The sequence below is a fragment of the Calliphora vicina genome, chromosome 4 (genome assembly GCF_958450345.1).
Source record: "Calliphora vicina chromosome 4, idCalVici1.1, whole genome shotgun sequence".
NCBI lineage: Eukaryota > Metazoa > Arthropoda > Insecta > Diptera > Calliphoridae > Calliphora > Calliphora vicina.
The window spans coordinates 55,075,997-55,096,284 of NC_088783.1; the positions used below are offsets into that span (position 1 = coordinate 55,075,997).

General features: G+C 29.2%; 4 protein-coding genes across 4 annotated transcripts; 2 read left to right on the forward strand and 2 right to left on the reverse strand.

Moving 5' to 3' along the window:
* Nucleotides 1-154: 154 nt before the first annotated feature.
* On the reverse strand, nucleotides 155-2,042 carry LOC135956695 (ribosome biogenesis protein NOP53). The gene is made up of 4 exons (XM_065507247.1): nucleotides 1,854-2,042; nucleotides 1,610-1,786; nucleotides 1,228-1,551; nucleotides 155-1,165 (listed from the first exon to the last, which is right to left on the reverse strand). Exons 1-4 carry the CDS (start codon nucleotides 1,970-1,972, stop codon nucleotides 352-354), a joined length of 1,434 nt encoding a protein of 477 aa, XP_065363319.1. The 5' UTR covers nucleotides 1,973-2,042; the 3' UTR covers nucleotides 155-351.
* Nucleotides 2,043-4,443: 2,401 nt separating this feature from the next.
* Nucleotides 4,444-5,713, forward strand: LOC135957411 (dnaJ homolog subfamily C member 25 homolog). The gene has a single exon (XM_065508150.1). It carries the CDS (start codon nucleotides 4,631-4,633, stop codon nucleotides 5,648-5,650), a length of 1,020 nt encoding a protein of 339 aa, XP_065364222.1. The 5' UTR covers nucleotides 4,444-4,630; the 3' UTR covers nucleotides 5,651-5,713.
* A 3,128-nt stretch (nucleotides 5,714-8,841) lies between these two features.
* On the reverse strand, nucleotides 8,842-10,287 carry opm (opossum). The gene is made up of 2 exons (XM_065508370.1): nucleotides 10,270-10,287; nucleotides 8,842-10,201 (listed from the first exon to the last, which is right to left on the reverse strand). Exons 1-2 carry the CDS (start codon nucleotides 10,270-10,272, stop codon nucleotides 9,488-9,490), a joined length of 717 nt encoding a protein of 238 aa, XP_065364442.1. The 5' UTR covers nucleotides 10,273-10,287; the 3' UTR covers nucleotides 8,842-9,487.
* A 1,039-nt stretch (nucleotides 10,288-11,326) lies between these two features.
* On the forward strand, nucleotides 11,327-19,071 carry LOC135956631 (C-mannosyltransferase dpy-19 homolog). The gene is made up of 8 exons (XM_065507174.1): nucleotides 11,327-11,623; nucleotides 11,690-11,951; nucleotides 12,098-12,488; nucleotides 13,386-14,867; nucleotides 17,201-17,312; nucleotides 17,380-17,464; nucleotides 17,530-17,655; nucleotides 17,720-19,071. The coding sequence occupies exons 1-8, from the start codon at nucleotides 11,578-11,580 to the stop codon at nucleotides 17,922-17,924; spliced, it is 2,709 nt and encodes a 902-aa protein (XP_065363246.1). The 5' UTR covers nucleotides 11,327-11,577; the 3' UTR covers nucleotides 17,925-19,071.
* Nucleotides 19,072-20,288: the final 1,217 nt, after the last annotated feature.

Consider the following 20,288-nt stretch of genomic DNA (forward strand, 5'->3'; position numbering starts at 1 on the left):
ATTCGGGTTCAAAAATATTTTTCCCGATCGACACATTGTCGGTTCGAATTTCTATGAAATGCATATCATTAAATATTCATAATGTCTATGTATGTAATTACTTAGAATCTATTCCACTAATGGCTAAATGTGTTAAAATATTTGAATAATAACATTTTCTAATTGTATATAATTTTATTCCAATATATTCCAATAATTTTTTTAATTAAAAAAATGTTTATTTTTACTTTTATTATATTTTACGCATCCATATTGCATAAAATTATTTCTTTCAAAAACTTGCAATATATCTTAAAAACTAAATTTTATTAAAATGTATATAAAGAAATTTGAACAAAACTAAGTAGGAAACTATAATGCGGGGGCAGCCACTTTCTTCTTTTGGGCCATACGTTTGTCGCGCAGCATTTGATAGGAAACACCAGGATCCTTGTGTGTAGTGCGTGTAAAACGTTTGACTTTGGGAGCCTTTTGTTTGCCAGTCGCAACACTGACTGGTAGAATATTGCGTTTTTGGAAATTCTTGAAACGATCCACCAATAAACTGGATTCTTGCTGAATGTTACGCATATTGCCGGCCAAATTCTCGGGCATGGTAAGATCTTGGTCGGGTTCAACAAACTTGAGACGACCCAAACGTTTAGGTTCAAATTTCTTTTTGAAGGCTGTCTTCTTGCGTCGCTTCTTCAAATCGTCGAGTTCTTCCTCTTCGGCCAAAACCTCGGCCTTAAGGGATTTAATGCGATTAATGTCTGCTGTTTGTTTTTTCAAGGCCTTTTTCTCTTCCAACTTCTTTTGAAGTTCTTTTTGTTTGAGTTCTTTGTTGCGTGCCGTTTTTGATTTCTTTTTATTTTCAACAGGAGGATTGATAGTTGCATAGGGAGCATCCACATCGTCCTTGTTTTTGGTAGCATCTCCATTAATTGGCTCATTCTCATTAGCCTCTTCCTCATCATCGTCGTCCATGCCAGCACTCATTTCTTTTAGACGTAAACGATCTCTTTCTTCAGGCGTTACTTTGGAGAACATTTCGGTGGTGACACGTTTCAAATGTTTTTCTTCCTTAATAATCTTTTCTTCTTTACCGACCACAGTTGTTATTAGATTTTGATGATCTTCTAAAGAGGGATTGTAACTTATGCCCGGATGAGGAGGCTCGAATTTTCTGTAAAGGAAGTAACAAATCGTTTAAATATACTTTTTAATTTCATTAACCAATCAACTTACTTTGCTTTCGTAGTTCTGTGTCTTATGCTATCATGCACCTTAAATACCGGCAAACCCAATGTTTGAGCATGATATACACTAAGATCTTTAGAAATCCAACCTTTCTCGTCTTTAAGACCAGGTAGTTTGTCACGGAAATCTTCCGTAGCCCATAAATCCTTATTATTATCCAACTCCTTAGACGCCTTTTTCTTAAGCTTGGCCTCTACTTGGGCATATGTTTTAAGGCGATCTTGAGTGGCTTTAAAGTGCCTTGGCTTCTTGGGGTTATAAACCTCTTCTTCAATATTGCGTCCAGCTTTCTTATGGTTTTTAATAATGTTTCTAAAAGTAAAAATTTTACATAAAATATGTCACACTAGCATATTTCACGACAACTAACCTCTTTTTTATGGGATCTTGTACTTTTGAAGTGTTTTCCAAAGACTGGTACGATTTCATGGGTTTTTGGGCATTCAGTTTCCTTTTTTGTTTTTCTGTTAAAAGTTTCTTTTTATTGGCTTCTGAGGGCGTAACATCAACCTGAAACAGTTCTTGATCGGCTTTATCCTCAAATGTGCTGCAATTAATAAATAAATCATGTTAAATTTGTGTCTCAATTGTTGTGAAATATTTTGTCCACTTACCCAATTCTCTCCTCTTGACGTTGATCTTCTAGGTATGTCTCTACATCCTTTATATCAGTTTTCCGCCAGGCTGATTTGTTTTTCTTTGAAATACGTTTTCGCTTTTGTATTTCAGACATTTTGTGTGTGTTTTTTCAGAAAATTTATAAATTTTTATATTTTTATGGAAAAACAATGCACGTGTTGCCTGCAGAAGAAGAAGCAGACGAAAACAATCAAGAGTAAGAATTGGTTTTAGGGTTGCCAATATTTATTTTATATTTTTAAAAACCCATAAAGTACTTTTAGGGATTATCTATTATTATTGGAGAAGTAATTTATAAAAGAGTTTGGTATTTATTATAAAGCATAAAATTTCCGATTAAATACAAATAACACAACAAATTAAGCGATAAATCAGGATTTCATGGAAGGATTTCAGTTTCAATAGAGAATGTTACTATATAAATAATTCATTAGCAGAAACATAAAATTTTCATTTTTAAACAACTGCCGAATTATTTAGAAATGTTTGAATATGATAAGCAATAAATATATAATTAGAAAACAGCATCCAATATGCAAAATATGCTTTAAAAGGGACAAATATGCTATAAAAAGTAAATGTATGCCAAAAATATACTGTAAACAATAATTGATGCTTTTAAATACATAATATATATGCACGATACCATAGGACTTAAAGGAAAAACCATGCATTTGCATGATTCCGGTTCCCTGTAGATCATAGTCATAAGAAAAATGTGCTTAAATACATAATTTGAGGAAAAATATCGTTCAATGAGACAGTAGTATAATAGGGAATTATTGGAACAAACATTTTATGTTATTATTTTACAGTGAATGCAAATTTCAGAAAAAGAAGCATTGTTGACAAAAAAAAAACGCAGTGATGGCAACTTTTTTCATTAAAAACCACTGAATGTGTGATAAAATCGCTAGAAAATATAGTTATGAAATGATATTTGTGTTTTTTGAAAAGCACATGACTACCGGTACTACAACTCACACTACAACTTATTTTTAATTTTTGTTAATTTGATTATTAATTTAAGTCAGGATGAAATTACCATTATCATTAAAATAAAGTTAACACTAAAATACCCCTTCAAATTGACTGCCGTTACCTCTCAAATAGCGTTAAAAAATAACAGCTATTTCCGTTACCGTTAAAATACCGTTACAAATTAATATTACCGTTATCGTTTTGAATCAGTAGCCAAACTTCTAAAATTTACAAAAGTCAATCTGAAGGAGTATTTTAGGAGTAACAGTGCCTTTGTGGTAACATTAGTCAACCTAACATTATAATGTTATAATTAATGTTATAATTTTATTATTTTGCCCGTCAAACTGTTTTCAATCACAATATTTGATTTTAAAAAATCGCTGAATTAACAACACTGTTCATAAGAAGAGAAGAGAAAAAAGAATTTTTTTTCCAACTCGCCGCCAGGGTACCCAGACTTTTTTCGAGACTTATCCCAAATTTAAATTTTTCATCCCCGAAATTCCCCAAAAAACAGTTTGTGATATCGCCACCTATTTTATTGTTTTGCCCGTTAAAATTTTTTCAATCACAATATTTGATTTTAAAAAATTGCTGAATTAACAACATTGGTAATAAGAGAAGAGTTTCTTTTTTATTGCAGAGTTGTATTTTGTATCGGCAGCGAACATGCTTCATGTTCGTCAAACAGACTCGTCAAACACGCCTATCTAATTACATGCGTGTTTGACAAACACTATTAAGCAGGGATTTTTTACTCGTCGGACAGGTAAGGATTACATATGACTCGTTGTACGACGTTGTGTTTTCTGCGACAGAATTTGGTTTGTGAAACTCAAACTGGCCTTGGACATGTATTCAGTGCGATTGGTCAAGTAATACACTAATTTATTCACGGATTCACGTCGACGATACGACATTTTAATTTGGTCTTTGAATCCAATTTTTTTTGACGAAGGAGCCAAAAATAATTTTTTGATAAGAGCTGTTGGAAAACATAATAAACATTCACTAGTAGTAGTTCTAGAACGAGTGTAATCAGAACTTCTTCAGATCCTTCAATGACAGCCTTGGAACTAATAGTGATGTCGCAGTTACTTCTGAAACCCGTTACTAGTCAATATCAAACAAAAATCACTGGTGAACTGTTCCTAAGAATATGTATTTAAAGCTTCCCAAGATTAAGTTTAGAGGGAGACATTTTCAAACAAATATCATTAATTACAGGACTGGTTCCAGTACTGTTCTAAATAACGTGTATGTACTAAATCTTCTTTAGAACCAATTCTGGAGCTGAAAATTTCAAACAAAAATCATTGATCGCAACTCCAAACTGCATAGAACTTTTTTATTATCTATTTGTGATAAAATTAAAATTATGTTTTTTCAGATTTCATGATTAAATTAACCAAAAAAGAACTTTGGAGAAAGTGTTTAAACAGTTGTGTTGATTGTTTATAACAACAACAAAAAGCGTTAACAACAGCTGGTAGAACTTGGTCAAACGAAAATAGTTTTGAAGATGTGTAATTTATAATCAAAAGCTTTGAGATAAAATCATTTAATAAACGGTAGGCAACAAGTTGACGTCGCTAACGCAACATAAAAAACCTTAAAACTAGCAGCGGCCAACAACAACGGCCGGGTTCTAAAAAATACCAAAACTTAAATCAAAAACGTGGCATTTAAAAGCGGATCTTAATTAGATTGAAATCAATGTTTTATACTTTTATTGAATAAAAACAAACAAACAAACAGAAATAACACAATGTTAGTGCAATTTTATCAAAGATGGCTAATAAGCCTGTTCTTTTTAATGGTTTTACCCACCTTATGTTTGGGTCTTCTGGATGGCTTGTATTGTGGCAAACAAAACTGTTATGATGTCTTGGGTGTGACGCGTGATAACACCAAATCGGAAATTGGCAAAGCCTACCGTCTGTTGGCCAGAAAACATCATCCCGATTTACATCGTACGGAGGAGGCAAAAAAAGAGGCTGAAACACAATTCAAATTGATAGCTACCGCTTATGAAATTTTGAAGGATGAAGAATCACGCAATGACTACGACTACATGTTGGATAATCCCGATGAGTACTATGCCCATTACTACCGTTACTATAGAAGAAGAGTCGCACCCAAGGTGGATGTACGTCTTGTCATCATTGCTACACTCACCATCATTTCCATCATACAATACTACTCGGGCTGCCAGCGTTACGATTCGGCCATTAAATACTTTGCCACTATTCCTAAATACCGCAACAAGGCTTTAGAAATAGCCAAGGATGAGATCAATGAGAAAATCAACAATAAAAAGGGCAAGAATCGTCTATCCAAGGCGGAGCAAAGAGAAGAATTGGAAAATATTATACGCAGAGTGGTGGAGGAGAAAATGGATGTTAAGGGAGCATACGCGAAACCATCTGTGTGGGATGTGTTATGGGTGCAAATCATTATCTCACCTTATACGCTGGTAAGATGGCTATGTTGGCAGGCTAATTGGTTTTGGAAATTCAACATTTGCAAACAGCCCTACGGCCGTGAGGAACAATTGTATTTAATACGTCGTTTTATGAAAATGGGGCAACATCAATTCGATGCCCAGGAGGATCATCAAATTGAGGACTATTTGCATTTGGAATTGTGGCAAAAGGAGAACTTTGATGTGTGGAAATTGGAGCAAGAGGAAGAAACAAAAAAGAAAATGGCTGAAAATCCCCGCTACAAGGCCTATCGTCGTTATATGAAAAATCATGGTCCTGGACGTATGACCTTCGAAGATTAGTTAAGCTGTTTGAATAGACGAATTTTATTTATAATTTTTAATTTAATTAAAGTTTATTTTTTTACATACATATAAGAGTTTAAAGTTGTTTTGTGTGAGTACTTGTTTAGCCATAATTTAAATATGTTTTTCTTCGTTTGTTTATTATTTTAAATAGTTCAAAGAAATGACAGTCTGTTTAAAGAAAGATTTAGGAAGATATAATAATTTCAATTCTATAATTTGGAAAGCATATAAGTAATGGTTGCTATTTTTTCTATTACGCAGATTTTCTTTTGAAAATCTATAATTAGATTAAACATAGTACCTAAATTGTCATATAACATTTTAAGCGAAATAGTAATAATAGCAAGTAGACGTACCAATTTTTGCAAAAATTTTTTGTAAATATCTGGTCATGTTAAAAAAAAATATAGAAAATACCAAATCTAAAGTCCTATACAACAAAAATTTGGAGCGCCACAAAACACCGAGTAGATAATAAGTTAATTAAATTTCTTTAAATCATAATTTTAAAAATCCCAATAATTCCATTGTTTAAAAGCATGTTATACTAGTTTTTATACAACATTTTGAGATTAATAGCTAATACAAACAGATTCTAAATCTGTTGATTATACAATTTCCTCCTGTTATTCCTATCACTACTTATATTTAACAAATGTTTTAACATTTACAAGTTTTTTTTTTTAATTTTTTCAAAAAGTGTCTATTAACTGTATTACAGTATTTAAATCTTCCAAAATTTTATTAAAAATTAATGAAAACAATTTTGAATAGAAAATTTATATCGAAAACAAGAAAATTCGTTTTAATGCATTTAGATTTTATGGGAGTATTGGGTGATATAAAAACAACAAATCCCGTCCGAATGAGGGTGACTGCAATGTAATAGTGCCAAGTGTGCTATGTTCAAATGAGTCGAATATATCATTCCGATTTAATGATGTCAGTCAATATATCAGTATTTCATACATATATGGTTTCGAGAATTGTTCTATTAAATATCAGAAGAATTGGTTTAAGTTATGAGGAACAATTTATTCCACAAAAATCAAATTCTAAATACAAAGAAAAGTTTTATACAGAAAAAACAATTTTTCACTAAAAATCTACTCATTTATAATATACCTTCACTATGAGTGGTATATTCTGGATCGTTATAGACAGCGGAGTCTATAGACATTTCAGAGACCTTTTCATTTCAACAAAGTATATAACGCCATGGAATTCGTTAAAAAAAATTTAAAAATAAATAAAAAGAACAAACTATTTAAATCAACCGTCCGATTAGTTAATATACACTTCAAAATTATCAAACATGTTCGATTTAGAAAACAGGCTGTCTTGTACATAAATAGTTTACGTATTTATGCATATTTTTATTTAATAATAGTTAAATATGTATACTAACTTAAGAATCCACTTAATAAGTCTTAAAATAATGGTTCCTCTTTTACAATTTTTCTACTGTTTTTAGTATTTTGAATACAATAACCAGAGGATAACATAGAGACGAGACGTTATTGTCAAAAACCTAACTCTGTTGTCAAAAACCTATCTCATGCAACAACAAAATACATGCTAGTCAATGTATTTTGTTGTATCAGACATATGATTTGTTGTATTTTTATTTGACAAATCGGAGAGTCTCGTCTCTATGTATAATTCTCTATGACAATAACATTTAAGAGAAAATTAAACTTCCTATTTCTCGATTTCGAAATAAAAGTGTATCAAAAAAGTAGTTTAAAAACGTCTTCAAATTGTTTTCATACACATTTTTTCGACTCACTTTTCTTACGGCATTCAGGAACAGATTGTGACTATTATTAGCATAGTTTTAGGTTTTCCCTACATTTGTTATAAATCTCTAATCAAATTATTAATTCCATACATATTTTTATATTTTCTACTTTTTAAATACTTATTTTTGTAAAACAATTTACTTTCTAGTTTTGGTTTTATATATAAATGTTGAAAACAATAAAATATTTTTTAAAAATTTACTAAAAAAAACTTTTAATTATTTTGTATAGACATCAAAATCATGGAGCTATGAGGAAGGATATAGTGAACAATTTAGAAGAATAACAGATTTAGATTTTTGATTTAGAGATTCTGTCAAATTATTTTAGATTGTATTTTTTTTCTTCTCTAAAATCTTTAAGAGAATAATATATTTTATAACTAATCAATATCTAAAAAGATTAGTTTAAATTCATTAACATTAAAGCTTTTTTTCGCTAAATTAACATATTTTTTGTTATAATATCGAAACACTCAAGCGTTTATTGACCTGTTCTTCTGAGAGTCTGTTGGCCAGCTAAATTGTTAGTTAATTTAGTTTGGTGTAGTTGTGCTAAATCATTTCTTCCAATCACTTAAGTTCAATATAAGTTATGAACGTTTGAAATTGGATGCTTCGAAACCGGTTAACGATGATTCTTGTCTAGCACATGTTGTCTGTATTTCTTAATTAATTTAGAATTTTGTTTTGTATATTCATAAAAACTTGTCTTATTTACTTCTTTTATGTTTATACAAATGTTTTTTTTTTATTGTTTTTGTTAAAAGAACAATGTAAAAAATATAGTTTTTTAGAATAAACGTTTCATTTAAACAGTTGTTGTTATTTGGTAAGTGTTGATTCAAGTAGTGTTAACTAAAAATAGTCTTTAAGAAATGTTTACTTTTTGAGAATTTATGAAATAATTTTTTAATGTTAAAATTAAAAATATATTTGGGCCAATTTATTTTATACAAATAAAAACTGGTATTGATACTTTAAACAAAAGTTTGGGAACTATTTAATAACATTTATATAAATGTTTTGTAATATAAAAGGTCACGTCTGTGTTTTTGTATGTCGAAATCAACTTTCCACGATTGATACAAACGGAATGACAAACTCAATCCAAATTTGGTGTAACCAATAATTTTTGTTGGTTGCTGTTCTCGTGTTGCACATAAGTGCATAAAGTGGGTTACACCACTTTTGAGCTGATAGCCTCATATATCATTTCTACTCATGGTCATTTGTATAAGAAATAATTTGTGTATTTTAAAATACATTAATTTCTTATGATTTTTTCCAAAAGTCGAATTTCAATGGGTTAAAAAAAGTAAACTTTTTTTTGTTCTGGGCCTATTTGCAATTAATTGAATTTTTCTTCAAAAATAAAACTAAATTTCATCCATTGTTTTATACAATTTATTGCTTTTATTTTAATTATTTTCTTTCATTTAAATTTAATACTACTAACTATATAAATGATTAATATAAAGATCATCATAATAATGGCAAACAAAAAATATCAATGTTATTTTTATTTATACAACATGTGATGTAATTAAAAAACAAAAATAATTTTAAAACAGTTAAAACTGGCTACAAAATCTATAAATAATTTCGAGTTTTCTCCTTAAATGGCATAAATAAATGAGTAGAAAACAAGTTAATTGGAAAACCATCGAGCACATGAAAAAGGTTACTTATAAAATACATAAAAACAAAATAAATGGCAAGTGAAAAACTACAAGTAAATTAATTAAAAACAGTAAATAAAAAATAAAGTATTTTCTATCGTTGAAATTTTGAATACAATAAATATTTCAATCCCTGACTTGTTTAAATTTCTTTTATAAATCTTTGGTTTAAAGTTGATATTAGAGGAGAAAATGAATGGGGTTAGTTAGTTAGTAATAAACGTTTAATTATGAGAAAAAAGCGCGGTTTAAAAAAATCTCGTTGTAACAGTTCATTTTTTTTGTTAATATGTAATAAATTCCATAGAAAACATGTTAAATTTAAAAATTCTATTGGCCTCTTAAAGTTCACAGGCGTAATTTTTGCCAAATTTTACTCATGCGTGTGTTAGTATCAAATATACTGCGTACTAGGAAGACTTGCAACAGACCCACCGCTACCATGGCACATATTTGAAATAGAGACCAGGAGTTCACCTTACTGAAATTACTTTCAGCCAAGTTACGATCTCTGGCCTCATGAGATCTAAGCATATCCTGTATTTGTCTTGCCTTGGTCATTTGCATACGTATACGACCCACATAATCCATAATATCCTGCACCTTCATTTCATAATATTCCTCGGGCGTTAAACCTTCGAGTATATCATTCCACTGATCGTCACCCAAATTTTGTTCACCTTCTTTTTCCACTATCAGTTCAAAGAACACCGTCTTGCGGTTGAATGTACTAAATGTGTTATCAAAACAGAATCGATAATCCCCCTCTTTTTGCACGTCGTGGCGGTGTATATTTTCGGGCTTCTTAAAGTCCGTGACAATTATTAAGCCTATGGGATCGGCCAATGAAAAACTGATATCTAAATCCCCATGACCGCCGTCAATGACTTGATATTCTATATCTATGGTTTCGCCAAGTTTGACATTGTGAAAGAAACATTCTTTTATTCCCGCATCTACATGCACCGTCATTTCTTTGTCATAAGCCTGTACTTTGACCAGCAGTATCAAAAGTAGACTCCATGTTAGAAATACTGATGTTTGAACTTTTATTAGACAATTCTGTAATATTTAAAATAAAGTTTAATTGAATATTTCGTTTATTTTTAATTATTTTACTAAATATTTACCATTATTACGAATTTCCAAACAAAGAGCGACTACAAAAGGAATAATTTACTGAAATGTCAAACAAGCGAATTGTGAAAAAAAACTGACAAAGAAATACACACACAAACACTGCAGCGTTGCTATAAAGAGTATTGTTTACAATTAACACTAAAACTACCGATACTCCATTAAAATGGGTGCTTTAGCGAAAATTGAAAATGTACAAAATATTAATTTAAGAAAATAACAAATTCATATACAATAAATATAAAATGTTGAAATGTTTATTATTATTCAGAAGGGCAGCAATTTGTATGCATAAAAAATAAAAAATTACTATATGCAGTTTTTTATATAAATAAGACTTCAGGATTTTATTTAACGATACATTTACTTTTTTATAGTCGAATTATGGGTGATTAAAAAAAATATTTTATGTGAAGCCGGTGTTCGTCTTATTACAGTTTAAAAACCCTTTCGTTCGACTCTGATTAAACCCTTCCGCCAAGAATTTTTTTTGATTTTTTATTAAATATGTATTTTGATTCGACAACAAATATCAATGATATAATAAAACAAGTAAGAGAGCTATATTCGGATGAGCCGAATCTTACATACCTTTCAACAAAGTATATTTAATACAAAGATTAATTTTTGTTGAAAAACATTTTTGGCTAAAAAAAATTTGTTGGTGAAAAAATTTTTTTTTAAAAAATATGTTTTGGTTAAATATTTTTTTTTGGGGAAAATATAAAAAAAAATTTACCGATTTTCTATGACATTATATAACATTCTAAATACTAATTTGCTTTTATGAATTTCAATTTGTATCTTTTCAATATTAATTTTAAATTTAAATTAGCATTTAATATTATTTTAGATTTTTGAATTTCAAATTAGTTTTTTCTCAATATTTCAAATTGAAATTTTTTTTTTATAATTGGGCTGTTGAGAAGTTTTTGTGGTTAAAAACGTTAACTCCCAATTAACGTTAACGGTTATGAGGACTGAATAAAAACTACTGACAATCAGCTGACAGCTGATTGTCAAAGTCATTTTTCACATAAAAAACTTTTTTATTGTAGCTGAAGCAGTACAAATTGGTGCCGGAAAAACTAATAGAAAGGCATATTTTGTTAATATATTGTTTAAAGACGGCTGCATAAAAATAAATAACAAAACAATATGAATAAATAATTGCATATTTGTTCTCTTCAAACAAAAGAAAACTCAATTTTTGTATTGGAAACTGGAGAAGAAAGAAAATTGGTTTCCAAGGGAAAATAAAGCATAAACGAAAAGCACGTAAAGTTGCAAAATCAAAAGATATGAAGGAAACAAAACTTGTATTAATGCTGGCCCAAGCATTTATTGGTAACTTGAAATGAACCCTGATTAATTTAAAGAAAATTATTTATATTAATAATTAATATTGTTTAGGTACTGGCTTCTTTTTTCTGTATGTTCATCATGTAAGATCTCTATTTGAAAATCGCACCAATGTGGCCCACTTGACACAGTTGGAACGTGAATCGTTGTTTCGTCGTGAAGACGCATTGTATTATAGTTTCTATAAAACGCTTACAGATGCACCAGACTTTTGGACTGGCATAGATCAATTGACAAATCTCACTACCATTGAATATCCAAACAGTGTAAATGTCTTGAGTAGATTTCATGTATTGCCAGAGATAACAATAGGGTAAGTACACATGCATCACTTAATCACGGCACCCCAACCCATACATAGGCTTTTGATAATAATTGATAAAATGTTTATTGTTTATTTAGTGCCTGTCCGTATGTATTATGTTGGTTTTTTATTGTCTTTTTTATGTTTTTTTTTAGGTTCTTTTATCATGTGTTACGCTCAAATAGCAAATTGGGTCTTTTATCGTTGTTAAGTTGTTGGCGCTCTGATGATATACGCTTGACCCTAGAATATGGCCGTTGTGAGGGACAGTCTTTGCAATTTTACTTGGAATGTGTTTGGATTTTGGGTGGTATCACAATATTAACAATCTATATGTATGGCCTGCTATTGAGCCGTAATATATTTGGTGGCATCTATGCGGTTGCTTCGTACATTATGTTTCATAGTTTCGCCTCGAAAATATATGAGCGGCCAATGGCCAGAGAAAATTTTGCATTTCCAGCGATATATTTACAAATGTTTTATTTGTGTGTTTGCATTAATCGGGTCACGGAAAGGAAGACACATACAATGTCCATAGTGCCGGTAAGCTTAATTGAAAATGTTATGATATATTTCAAAATTATGAAATGTTGAATATGAAAAGAACATTATTCTCAAATAATTCATCAAAATACTTTAATTGCATGAAAAGTGAATAGGTTAATTGATTCAAAATTCTAACTAGAAAAATTATTTAGAACAGCACGAAAACTGAACCGATTCATTTTAGAATTGCGTGAAAGCTGAACCGGTCCACCTAGAATAGCATGAAATTTGAAACGCTTTATTTAGAATAATAGAAATTGGGCTGGTTTATTTAGAATAGCATAAAAACTGAGCCCGATCATTTATAATAACATGAAAACAGAAATGATTTATTTAGAATAAAAAAATGGACCGGATCATTTAGAATAGCAAGCAAATTAAAACGTTTTATTTAGAATAATAAAAACTGGACTGGATCATTTAGAATAACCTGAAAATTTAATCGGTTCATTAAGAATAACATGAACCAGTTCATTTAGAATAGCACGAAAACAGATAGAATAGTATGAACACTGAACTGGTTAATTTGGAATAGCATGCAAATTAAACGATTTATTTAGAATAATGAAAATTTAAACGATTTATTTAGAATATTGAATATTTAAATGGTTTATTTAGAATAGCATGATAAGTGTACTGGTTCATTTAGAATAACATGGAAATTGAACCCGTTTATTTAAAATAACATAAAATTGAACCGGTTCATTTAGAATAACATGAAAATTGAACCGGTTCATTTGAATTGCATGAAAACTGAACTGGATCATTTAGTGCAACTTGAAAACCAAACAGGTTCTTTTAATACAGATTGAAAACTGAATCGGTTCATTTGAAAAATTATGAAAACTAAATCCGTTCTTTCGAAATTTAAAATGTATTATTCTTTATTTTCAGACTTTAAAACTTACCTATTTTACAACAATGGCACTTCTAAGTTGGCAATTTTCTGCAATAATATTTGCAAGTCAAATACTTATACTCATGTTGCCATGGTCTATAAGTCGTGTTCCCAATCGTGTTGTGGCAATGTTTACAGTCGATTATGTTTCATCCCAACTAATGGCTAATTGGATAGCATACTATTATTCACAAGGAAATCGACGCTATTTCTTTGGCTGGCAATTGGGACCGCTAATTGGTCTATCATTAATTACCGCAATACGTTTATATAAACAAACCCCAGCGCCAACAACAGCGCCAACAACAGCAACAACAACATCAACTTCATCAGCTACAACAACGCCACAAAAAGATACGGAATCTAGTATAACCGAAAATACCGCTGAATTTCTTTTTAAAACCATTCCATTGGGAGTTTTATTATCAATCTGTTCGCAGAGCACAATAAATGATTTGTTGGAATTGACCGGTATAGCTAAGCCAGTAGAGAATACATATGCTCTGTACAGAGATCTCATTATACATTGGGGTTTGCAGGCTAAAGTAAATTTTGTTACTAGTTTATCAGCTTGCAATCCTGACTATGCGCGCATGGAGTGGTCAGAACTTTGGGGTTTCATCAAGAACTTAGTGGTTAAACCTTATTGTCTATATGGTGTTGTTATAATGGCAAAATTCTTTCGTAAATGGCGCAAATCAACAGAACCCAAAGAACCCAATTCAGAAGTGGTAGAGCGAGCAAAAAAATACATTTTAGAAGATTTCCTTGAAGAGCATCATGTCAGTATGCCCGATATGTCTAAAAAAGAAACCGAAGCTATGCTTAATGAATGCATGGAACTCTTTGCCAAATGTGACTACGATTACGATCGCTATAAGAAAGAGAAAAAGAAATTGAAAAAAGAAAAACCAGATGAACATTTAGAGTTTATGAATGACATAAAAAAACTAAAAGAACAAATTAACGAAATACGTGAACAAAAAGATAAAAAATCTACACAAATTAAGGAAAATCAAAACGAAAAGAAAGATGAAATTGAAGATAAATTTAAAGATAAAGAAGAGGAACAACCAGACAGCGACATTGAAACAAATGAACAAGAAAAAGATTCTTCTTCCTCATCTACAACAAACAAATCTAAACCGTCCGTAAATGGTAACAAATCGTCATCTTCCAAAACATCACAACAAAAGTCTTCGAATTCTGATGCGGCTGATGAGACTGATGCGGAGGTGGATGACGATGATAATACCTGCAATTATCGTAGTTTTCATTATTTATACAGTTTTCTACAAATGGCTGTATTCGCTTTTATAGGTCTCAGTATTAGGAAATTATTTTTCTTATGTTTTACACAAGGTTGTGTTCTTGGTTCTACAATATGTTCCTCATTTATGTCTAAGAAAAATCGTCGCATCTTTTGGACTGCTTATCTGTCAGTGTTTTTAACCAGCATTATTAATCCAGGAATCAGGGTGAGTATTTTTAATATTTTTAATTTTTGTTTGTTTGGAAAGTAGTGATCATAAAATATAAAGCGATAAATATCTTTTTAAAAATGTAAATTTATTTGAAAATTATAAGGATATTTTAGAATATGTTGAGAAGTGAACAGGTTTATTTAGAACAAGTAAGAGTGCTATATTCGGCTATATACCCTTCACCAAATTATACTTTAAAATAAACATTTACAATTTTTTGTTAAACAAAATTTAAGAAAAAATATTTTTCAAAATTATTCAAAAAAAAAAGTTTTTTAAATTTATTATCTAAAACAATTTTATGGATTTTTTTTTTAATTCATCAGTGAACAAAATTTTATTGAAAAAATAATTAGTGGTAAAAAATATTTTTCCGGATTTTAACGCATTGTAGGTCCGACTTACTTTGCCTTATATACGCCGTTGCAAAGGTCTTTGAAATGTATGAATCATGTACATAAATAAGATATTTGGGGGCTACGGAAAGTTGAATACAAACGGACAGACGGATGGACGGACATGGCTATATCGACTCCGATATATATAAAGATCCAGATTATATATACATACTGGAAATTGCCACCATGCCACTCATGGTGAAGGGTATACTAACATGAAGACTAAACTGACTCATTTAAAAAGTGGACACGAACATTTAACAGGTTCAATTAGAATATGTAGTATGAAAACTGAAACGGATTATTTAGAAAACCATGAAAACTGAACCGGTTCATTTAGAATCACATACAAAATAAACCCATATAGAATAGCGGTTCATCAAGAATATTATGAAAAATTCACTGATTCATTAAGAATAGTATGCAGAACTGACCCGGTTCATTTAGAAAAACATCACATCTGAACCGATTCATTTGAAAACATAAGAAAAACATCAAAACTGAACCGGTTCATTTGAAAAAAAACCACGAGTGTAAGAAAATTGATCCAGTTCATTTAGAATACCAAGAAAACTGAACCGGTTCATTTATAAAAACATCAAAAAAACAAAAAAAATTAATGAATTCACAGGGAGATGTATGAAAATTTAACCATTTCATATGGAATAGTATGAAGAACGAACCGGTTCATTTAGAAAACTTACATCTGAACCGATTCATTTGAATAAAACGTGAATACTGAACCGATACATTTAGAGTAGTAAGAAAACCGTACCAGTTCATTCAGAATAGCAAGAAAACTCTAGTTTCATTTAGAAAAACATCAAAACTGAACATGTTAATTAAATCAAGTAAGAGAGCCATATTCGGCTGTGCCGAATCTTATATACCCTTCACCAAATTATACTTCAAAATAGAAATTTTAAATATTTTTAGGTAAAAACAAAATTAATTTTTTTTTCCAAAGTTTTTTAATTTTTTGGAAATTTTGTTTTTTTCGAATTGTTATTTTATTTTTTTTTTTTTAAATTTTAAAAAAAATTTGTTGTTTCTTAAATTTTTTTTTGGTCTATATTAATGATTTAATTTGGAAAGCATGAAGAATGAAGCGGTTCATTTAGAAATGTATGAAAGCATTTAGCGTGAAAACTGAACCGGTTTATATAATTTAGAAAATTTTAATGAACAGTTCATGTAAAATACCTTTGCAACTGAATGCCCAAATTCAATTAGAGTATAAACCCGCCGTTTTATTTAGAAAAACTTTCGCTTATGAATTTCATAGAGAATAGAATAACAAATAAAGCATTTCGTGGAACAGGATTTGGAAAATTAAGGAAGAGTTCAAGCTTCGATTCAATTAAATTTAAGCTTAATTAAAAAAATTTTAATTTAGAATTCAAAATTTCAGCAAATCTTTCCATAAAACCATTCCCAACATAAAGTATTTAGCTTCATGCAATGGCTTTTATTAAAATAGAGTTCACTAAAGTTAATGAATTAAGTGGTGTACCCAAAATTTTTTCTGGTTGCTGTTCTGGTGTTACTTAGAGTGCTTACATTACTACTAAATAATTAGTTTGAGGTTACTCCACTTTTGCACTGATAGCCTCAATTCATGTATGGTTAAATTTTTGTTAATTCAAATCTAATACAAATTAAGTTAAATATTGTTTTTCTTCAATCAGTTTTATTTTTGTTTTGATTTTGATCATTTATAAAATGATTTAAACAAAATTTACTTAATCCTTTTTGTAATAGATTTGAATTGAAGAAAAATTAAATCATTCAATACATTTTTAAAGTTATTTTGTAATGGAGATACAATTTTATTTGATAATTGAATTAATAATCCTCTACACTTATCGAAAAAGTTTAAACATTATTTTTATGTTTAACATTATAATTGTTTTGTATTTGTTGTATTAGAACATTCAAGAAGAATATTTCCCCTCTAACGAACTTAAATTGGGACATGATGATTTAGACACAATGTTGGAATGGATTAAAATGAACACTGAAAAAGATGCAGTATTTGCAGGTATGTTTACTTTAAGCTTCAAGATTAATAACAAATATTTTAAAATTAAAATAAATTTATATAACAGGACCTATTGATATAATTGGCACAGTACATCTATCAACGAGAAGGCCAATTGTTAATCATGCTCATTTGGAAATGAGACAGATAAGGTAAATATTATAATAATTATTTTGTATTAAAACAAATAATAATTTGCGTTAACTTTTTAAAACAGTGAACGAACTGAACATGTTTATAGTATGTTTAGTCGCCAACAATCATCAGATATTTACAATCAATGCTCTCAATTAAAAATACAATATTTAATTGTGGCATTAAGTGATTGTAATAATGAAACAAGGTAAATATTTTGTATATTTTTGTGTACTGAAAATTTATTTACTATTTTTTATTTATTCATTTAGAGACGAATGTGATTTATTAACAATATGGGATGATATGCAACCGGCTTATCGTAAATATCCACAATTTTGTTCTGAATTAGCTGTTAAGAATATACCGAGCTTTTTAAAAGTATTTACCAGCGATTATTATGCCATTATCAAAATGTTTTCGCAAAGTGTACAAATCAATTTGAAATATAATAAAATGCCTGAAAAACAAATGTGAGTGAAACTAATATAAAATACAGCAGAATATTAAGAACTTTTTATTTATATTTTAATGGTTGAAAATTTATAAAATTTATTAAACTTATTAAAAATATAAAATACAATATAAATCTATAAAAAAAAGTCAATTGCTTGCAAATTAAAAACACTTTAAAGCTTCTTTGAGCAACAAAATAAATAAAAAAAGAAACACAAAAAATGTAAAACAATACAATAAATGCAATTATTTTATACACAAAAATAAATAAAGAAAAACAAAAAAAAAAACAAAACTGCAACAAAACGAATCACATTAATAAACCAAATACCAATCCTATATTGAATTTATTTTCTGAATCAACAAAACTAAAATCCTATTTTAAAAGCTTGAAATATATAAAAAGAATAATAAAAAAAAGAAAACACAAACAAAATCTTAATAAATGCAAACAAACAAACATTTTTTAAAAAATTTTGAAGAGACTTGATGTGATGTTTGTTTTTCCCTGTTAACACTTGATTTCTTAACTTCAACTATTTAGTATGTATTTTGTATAAATTTATAAAATTAAAACAAAACAAAAAAATAATAAATACCAGCCAACTTAGTGTTTAAGTTCTTTAATGAAAATCTATAAAAAAATACAAAAGAAAATGATTATAAATATGTATTAGTGTTAAACACTTATTTTTTACTTTACTACATTATATTACATCTTACTATTACTATTATTATAATTATAATTACAATTACATACATATGTTTACTAATAAATATGTAGTTTTTAAATTATAAATTTTTCTTACTTACAATTACATTTATACACATACGTATGTATACACACTTTATTAAGATTTTATTTTTATTGATTTTCTTTATTTTAAACTAATTAATTAATTAGTTAAACTTTGTATGCATTCCCTTCACTTTAAATTAATGTATTTATAGTCGAGAAAAAAGAGACAACTAATTTTATTTCGTCATTTTGCTATTTTTAAAGAAAAAAGTATTTCAAAAAAAATATGAGTGATAAATTTTAAATTATGTGAAAAACAGTAACAGAAAACAAATAATAATAATAAAAATAATTAAAAAAAGAAATATTTTTAGGTGAAATTAAAAGTTTAAACATAAAAATAAAGAAAATATTTAAAATCAATTAAAATACTTACATGTGTTTTTAATTCAGTTAAAAAAAAATCTAAATATTTACCCCCTTATTTATAAAACAAAATTTTCATTAAAAATTTGCTTTATAAACCTTTAAATTAATATAACAAGATTACTTACCACCTGTTAGTGGTGAATCATGGAAAGTAGGGGCTGGGCTGTTCAGTGGTTCTGGTATTGGAATCTAACCAAATTAGGCTTTGGCCTTGAGGCAATAGAAAAGTTTCTGCCGAATTTTGCCCAATTATCTTTGAAATTGAGATCTGTAGTTTGATTACAAAGTTATACGTACATCGCTTAATCGACTCAGAAAGTGATCAGAGCGGATTGGAAAACTTTAAGGTTGGGACAATATTTTAACACGTTACAAACATCAGGACTAACTCAATATACCCTCCCCATTATGGTGGTGTAGGGTATAAAAATCATTTTTTATCTCATCTCATATAATAGCATTCATTGTTTCTACATACATATAACAACAACAACACAAACAAACACAGTATTAATTAGTGTTTACACATGCCTTCATTCATGTACGGCCTCACTCACCACATACGTCATCAACAAATTGAAAAGAAATTTTGTTCAACTTCTAAAATTGAAACCTTAACACCAGGCGCACAGAATTTCCAAAAAGCAGCACGCAATTTTATTAAAAATAACGAATACTTGAGTCACCCTGTGCAAATTTAGCACTTTCACGAAAATCACAGCATACCTTAAGGCGTTACTATAATCGTTTTTAAACTTATGCCTAAAATTATGTAACACTTTTCCCGCATATTAAATATGCGGGAAATAAATCTAAAAAAGCTATACTATTTGTAATTTCTGCAAGCCTGGTATTAAGATTTCGGTTTTCGATGAAATCGAAGTTGGCAAAAATTTTATTTCAATTTGTTGATGACGTAGGAGTAGGTTTTGTTTAATTGAATGTGTGTGTATGTATTATATAGATAGAATAAATAAAAAAAACTATTGGATTCTTAGGCATAATAATAAATTACTTTTTACCCATTTTTAGTGGAATATACAAAGTATATATATTCTGGATCTTTATAAATAGCGGAGTCGATATTGCCATATCCGTCTGTATGTTGAAATCAATTTTCCGTAGCCCCCAAATAACTTACAAACATGACTGATACATCAATATATCGGGAATTCTCCCGGCTCGGAAAATCGGCACACAAATGGATGAGACATAAG

What these genes read in the sequence shown, in the direction of transcription:
- LOC135956695 (XM_065507247.1), bottom strand. Translation starts at nt 1,972, where the DNA reads ATGTCTGAAATACAAAAGCGAAAACGTATTTCAAAGAAAAACAAATCA. An exon ending in CGTCAAGAGGAGAGAATTGG is followed by an intron (nt 1,787 to 1,853) that starts GTAAGTGGACAA and finishes TATTAATTGCAG; the next exon opens with CACATTTGAGGATAAAGCCG. An exon ending in CACAGAACTACGAAAGCAAA is followed by an intron (nt 1,166 to 1,227) that starts GTAAGTTGATTG and finishes CTTCCTTTACAG; the next exon opens with AAAATTCGAGCCTCCTCATC.
- LOC135957411 (XM_065508150.1), top strand. Translation starts at nt 4,631, where the DNA reads ATGTTAGTGCAATTTTATCAAAGATGGCTAATAAGCCTGTTCTTTTTA.
- LOC135956631 (XM_065507174.1), top strand. Translation starts at nt 11,578, where the DNA reads ATGAAGGAAACAAAACTTGTATTAATGCTGGCCCAAGCATTTATTG. An exon ending in GCTGGCCCAAGCATTTATTG is followed by an intron (nt 11,624 to 11,689) that starts GTAACTTGAAAT and finishes AATATTGTTTAG; the next exon opens with GTACTGGCTTCTTTTTTCTG. An exon ending in TTATTAATCCAGGAATCAGG is followed by an intron (nt 14,868 to 17,200) that starts GTGAGTATTTTT and finishes TTGTTGTATTAG; the next exon opens with AACATTCAAGAAGAATATTT.